The sequence below is a fragment of the Amblyomma mixtum genome, chromosome 8 (genome assembly GCF_055824585.1).
Source record: "Amblyomma mixtum isolate Tamu chromosome 8, ASM5582458v1, whole genome shotgun sequence".
Taxonomy (NCBI): Eukaryota; Metazoa; Arthropoda; class Arachnida; order Ixodida; family Ixodidae; genus Amblyomma; species Amblyomma mixtum.
This window is the reverse complement of record NC_143019.1, coordinates 121617099-121623098: the sequence shown is the minus strand read 5'-3', so window position 1 is coordinate 121623098 and position 6000 is coordinate 121617099. Positions and strand designations below refer to the sequence as shown.

The 6000-nt window shown below is 46.6% G+C and overlaps 1 protein-coding gene across 1 annotated transcript in view; it reads right to left on the bottom strand.

Moving 5' to 3' along the window:
* Positions 1-1218: 1218 nt before the first annotated feature.
* LOC149334161 (medium-chain acyl-CoA ligase ACSF2, mitochondrial-like) overlaps positions 1219-6000 on the bottom strand; it is a 50612-nt gene continuing 45830 nt past the window's right edge. The window contains exon 16 of the mRNA XM_089556207.1: positions 1219-1982. Within this exon, the coding sequence (XP_089412333.1) occupies positions 1857-1982 (126 nt within the window). The 3' untranslated portion in view covers positions 1219-1856. The remainder of the gene's footprint in view (positions 1983-6000) is intronic.

Below are 6000 nucleotides of genomic sequence, written 5' to 3'. Positions count from 1 at the left end.
GCTGGGTTTCTACATAAAGACAAAGCGGTCACACGCGTAAAGATTTTTCACGGCCGGCAGGAAGACGACTTCCCAATGAAACCTTTTCCTCTGAAAGTTTTGGCCATTGTGATGATTGATTGCTTCTGGAAGGAACAGCCTGCTTTCCGATTTCGAACAAGGTACTCGCGTGCTGAACGCCCCTCTACGCTCTTTGACGTTATCATGCTTGCCTGGCACTCCTATGGGAACAAGCCGCTCTCACGTCCAAACCGAATATAACCTAGTGGGCGTTTCACCTTGTTACACTACCGCTCGCTTGAATTTTTTCATTCCAACTATATAATTCGAGTGTAATCACTTGCCAGCAGACGCTGCACTCACCGACGATCTCCAGCATTTTAAGAAAAAGTGCCTGCTTTTCTTGGTCATGACATGTGTGCCCGTCGGTTAGTAATGCCACATGAACTCAGTGTAGCTAATTTGAAGTTTGAATTTTTATTTTGGTTTGTGTTTTTGTTCTCTTTTCTCGTTTATTTTTCTGTGTCTAGCTTTCTATAGAGGCACACAATTGTTGAAATTTGTAATAGTCAGTGCAGTGAGGAATATGTAGTGCTGTGACCCTTGAATGTATTACCCATTTCTTGTCATCTGTGTTATTGTACGTTTTGTTCCACTCCCGTCAATAATGACTGCATGGCCACGAGGGTATTTGAAATAAATTCTCTGAATATAATCATCGATAGGAGCGGACTTTTTTGGACTCGGGTTTCCTGTCCCCTCTCAACAGATCCAGGAAGCTAGAGGGTGCATAGAAAAGGCCTCCAACGACGAGTTCCGCACGCAGGGTGACCCGTGTATCAGTGTGCTGTTTTTGTTTCCTGTGTTCCTTGAAAGAGAGGCTCATGAGAGTGTTCCTCATTGAATGCAAGGAAAATACAAATAACCAGTCAGTGCTAGAATTTTATTTTAAAGGCAGGCAACATCCTGCGTGAATCGAACTCTAATGAATTGCAGAAACCTTATGAAACGACGGGCTGAACAAAGACGTCGGCACCAGGAACCAACAGACAAGTTTACGCTTAAAAAAACATTTACAGGTGTCGTATTTAAGTTTTTGAGTCTTGGCTGTAGTGTGAAGCAAAACTTGAGAAGGACGTCGTGCTAATACTGGTCCCATGCACCTTGGCGCGCTGCGATGTTCGTCGCCGGGGGAGTCAATGCAGCCAAGATGACCTGCTGTGGCAGGTGGTTTGTCCTGCAGACAGCGCTGACGTAGCCAGCGGAAAGGAATGAACAAAGAGGAGCTAGCCCTCTGCATTGTTGTAAGAAACGACAAACAAGTAAATAGATGGCAGCTGTGTGCCTGTGTTTCTTATTATATTCTGTATTTTTGTGCGGTCAAAAATTGGGCTTCTAATCAGTTTATCCGAAGCCCTAAAATGAACAGCCGAAAATCTGGTGTGGTCTATAGACAGTCTATAGCCTTCTTATATAGTCTATTGCTTACCTATAGATTTTTTTTCTTGTGTTGAGAGTCTATAGACTGTCTATAGACAAAAGTCCACTAAAAGTGTATGGCCATTAATCTAAAGATTGCCTATAGACTGTTTATAGCATTTGCACTGCTTATAGACTGTTCCCTAGGATTCGTCTATAGAGAGTCTATAGACTAGAGACAGAGATCTATAGACAGTCTATGGACTCCAAATTTTTTTTAAAGCGCTAGATGCGGCATACAGAGCCACTGCCCTGCTGAGACAGCAGAAGCATGTCATGGTTGTTTCAGATCGTGACAGGCACTACCCCGTATAGCATCGTTGTTGCAAAAACATATGTAAGTCGACCAGCATATGCCATTGACGAAGCCGACAGAGTCACTTTGTGAGGCCCAGCATTTGGGCTGCCAGCGGACGCATCTTCGCCTTTTGCGGCTTGCCGATGGGCGTCCTGGGGACGTTGGTATCGTAGATGAAGTACCGGGGAGTCTTGAACCGAGTCAGCTGCGGAGATGAACAAGAGCAAAAAGTAGTAGTGAGCTCTCTGCACGGTGCCTTTCGTGTGGACACAATTTTCGGTGAACGCGACGATAGCTCGCTATCTTGGGATAGCGTTGCGCACACGAACAAACATACACAGGAAGAGGCAGAAGACAGAAAGAGCACTCTTTCTGTCTTCTCCCTCTTCCTGTGTATGTTTGTTCGTGTGCGAAACGCCATCCCAAGAAAGCTATGCACCAACTCGCCCAGCAAGAAGTTCTTCTACAATAGTTCGCTAATTTATTATAAATTATTTCAAAGCGCGAGTGTCCTTAAAAAAAGCCACATGTTGTATATGATTAGCCAACTGTGGGGGAAATATACCGTGATGCATGATATATTTTATACGCAAGCATGAACTCACAAGCAGTGTTGTTACCATCAGGCTAATGTGCTGAGGCAAAGTATAAATTTAAATGCACCCTAGGCTTGAGAAAGCAAAACAAAACTCCTACTTCCCGCGAACTCATATAGTCCTATACTTATGAATACGCGTCCAAAAGCTTCGCAATGAAGTGTAAATACCCAGAAAGGCTTGGGAATGACTAAGGGAATGTTAGTCGCATTGTTGTGGGGGATCAAAGAATGAAAGAGTGCCTTTCAGAATCAACAAAGAGGATGTCGAAATCATGCATTATCTAAACGTTTGCAGCTGCTTAACCATTTAAGGCGATTTCTACAAAAGGCAGCTCTTTCTGGCAGCGTCTTGCCATTACCAGTGTTTTCTTTGTTTTGAAGTGAATTTATCACCGCTCATGTGGCACATAAGATGGGTTTGTTATGCTACATAGCGAACGAGTACACGATATTTAGCCAAATGGCGATATCGGTAGCAAGTGGGGCCACACTTTTATGCAGTGATTTTTACACCAGTGTTAACATCATTTTTTTTTGTTTCAGATTTCATTCAAAATGTACGTGTTAAAGGGGAATTCATTCCAGTATCTTTAGGGTTTTACTTAACAAAGCCTGGTATTTCGACGCTACTGTTCCCATCAATTCTGTTTGTTTGTAAGGAATAGCAAACATCCGTGCAGAAAAGACAGAAAACAAACCGCTGGTATCTTGGGCTAGAAAACTAAAAACATCATTCTTGAGGCCTGATTATACAGTTAGGGCAAAAAAGTATGTTTTCGCCACCGTCTGGAAGCGTGCTCAAACCAAACTTCCTTTCGGAGCCCACGACTGCCAACATAGTGCGACGTTGCTAAGAGCACAGAAACCCGTACCATGGCTCAGTGCCCACAATAAAGATCGAAGAAACAACGCAAGGCTTCGTCAACCCTTATGATTCATCGAAGGGGCGAACGCGGCGCGCTCTGTTCAGCTGGGAAGCACTTATTTACTCAGCCTTACAGTCTCCGGAAAAGCAAGCATGGCGCACTGAACGTACGTTGCGTTCGTCGCTCCCTACCTAAAAAAACAAAGTGTACTCATAAGAACGGAAGACATGCCAGGCTTTCACGTCTAAGCCTTATTTGAAGAGAATGAAATATTCGCCGACGATTATAATATTTCCTGATACGATATCCTAGCTGAGCGCTTTAGGTGTTTTGATTATGGGCACATTTCTTTGAAGCTACATCAATGGCACGGGCTTACTGATCGCGCAAACGTCCTTCATTACAGTGCACGGCAGCCTCACGCCAGCTCCACACCTCGCCCCACCCCTCCCTAGATAACAAACACGCAACACTCTGGCGCAGACTACAGACACACACTCTCCCCTCACCCCTTAACCTAGCCCACTATCATCCATCCTTTCCCACTCCCGCATATGCCCTATGCCCAGAACCCTTTGCTTCTTCCCTCCACATTCTTTCCCTCTGCCCGGCGGACCCTCCCCCGCGGGACATAGAGAACCTCAATACCTGGGAGGACTGGGAGACCCTGCTGCGCTCGGAGGACCCGGCCGTGCAGACCATCGCCACCGGCCGTGCTGCCAGTGTTATGGACCGCAGGAACATAAACACTTGAGTGCAGTAGGGTCGTGCGGGGACCCTGGGGCGTGCCCCGAATTGCTGTTGAAATAAAGTTTTCTCTCTCTCTCTCTCTTTTTCTTCAGTTCGTGCCAAAGCAGGCTCTCGCACACACATAGTGTCCACATTGCAAGCGCTCTGTCACCCTCTCCCAAGGCTCCTGCTACCTTTGGTCAGGCGAGGAATGAGGTTTCCAGAGGTTTCGAGTTTCTTCTGTCCTACCCGGCTCCTCCACGCGCGCCCGAAGTGGAGAGGGCATCATGCAACACAGAAAAGACTACGCTCTCTCCATCGACTCGCCGCGGTGGCTCAGTGGTTAGTGCGCTCGGCTACTGAGCCGGAGTACCCGGGTTCGAACCCGACTGCGCCGGCAGCGTTTCGATGGAAGCGAAACGCGAAAGGCGCCCGTGTGCTGTGAGATGTCAGCGTACCTCAAAGGTTCCCAGGTGGCCGAAATTATTCCGGAGCGCTCCAGTGATTCCGGAGCTTTCGTTCATCATTATCGTCATCATCAGCAGCAGCCTGACTGCGCCCACTGCAGGGCAAAGGCCTCTCCCATGCCTCCCCAATCAACCCTGTCTTCTGCCTGTTGCGGCCATCGTATCCCCGCAAACTTCTCAATCTCACCCGCATACCTAACTTTCTGCCGCCCCTGCTACGGTTGCCCTCTCTTGGAATCCACTCCGTTAGCCTTAGTCACGAGCGGTTATCTTGCCTTTACATTACGTGCCCTGCTCAAGCCCATTTCTTCCTTTTGATTTCCGCTGGGATGTCATTAAGCCACATTTGTTCTTTCACCCACTGCGCCCGCTTCCGATATCTTAACGTTAGAACTATCATTTTTCTTTCCATAGCTCGCTGCGTTGTCCTTAACTTAAGCTGAACTCTCTTCGTTAGCCTCCACGTTTCTGCCCCATAGGGGAGTGCCGGTAGGATACGGCTGTGGTGTACTTTAGTTTTCTCTTGAGAGATATTGGTAAACTGCCATTCATGATCTCAGAGAACCTGCCATATGTGCTCCGCCCCATTCTTATTCTTTTATTTATTTAGCTCTCTTGATCCGAATCAGCGGTAACTACCCGCCCTGAGTAAACATATTGCTTTACTACTTCCAGCCCCTGGCCACCGATTGCGAACTGCGGTTCTCTTGCTAGATGTTGAACATAAGTTTTCTGCATGGTATTCTTTAGACCTACCCTTCTGCTCTCCCTGTCTAACTCCTTAATCATGCTTTGTAGTTCATGTTTTGAGTCACTTAGCTAATCAGTGTCGTCAACGAATTGCAGATTACTTAGGTATTCTTCATTAAGTCTTATCTCCAGCTGTTCCTGATTCAGGCCTTGGAATACTTCCTGTAAACAGGCGGTGAATAGCATTGGCGATATCGTGTCTCCCTGCCTGAAACCCTTCCTTTTTGGAAATTTATTTCTGACTTTATGGAGGACTATGGCAGCTGTGCAGTCGTTATACATATCTTCCAATATTTGCACATAACATTCTTCTACCCCCTAATTCCGTAATGCCTGCATGACAGCTGAGGTTTCCACTGAGTCAAATGACTTCGCGCAATCAATGTAGGCTATATATAGGGGTCGGTTACATTCTGCTAGTTTCGCTATCACCTGATTGATAGTGTGAATTTGGTCTGTTGCCGAGAATGCTTTACTAAAGCCTGCCTAATCATTTGATTGATTGATGTCTATGCTTGTCCCGAATCTATTAGGTTTGGTTGGTTTATGGTGTTTAACGTCCCAAAGTGACTTAGGCTGTGAGAGACGCCGTAGTGAAGGGCTCTGGAAATTTCGACCACCTGGGGTTCTTTAACATGCATTGTCATCGCAAAGTCACAGGCCTCTACAATTTCGCCTCCATCGAAATTCGATGGAGGCGGGTCAGCAGCCGAGCACCGTAACCACTGAGCCACCGCGGCGGCGGCTGACTCTATTAGCGATTGCCTTACTAAATACCTTGTAGGCTACAGAAGTAAGCTGATCGGACTGTGA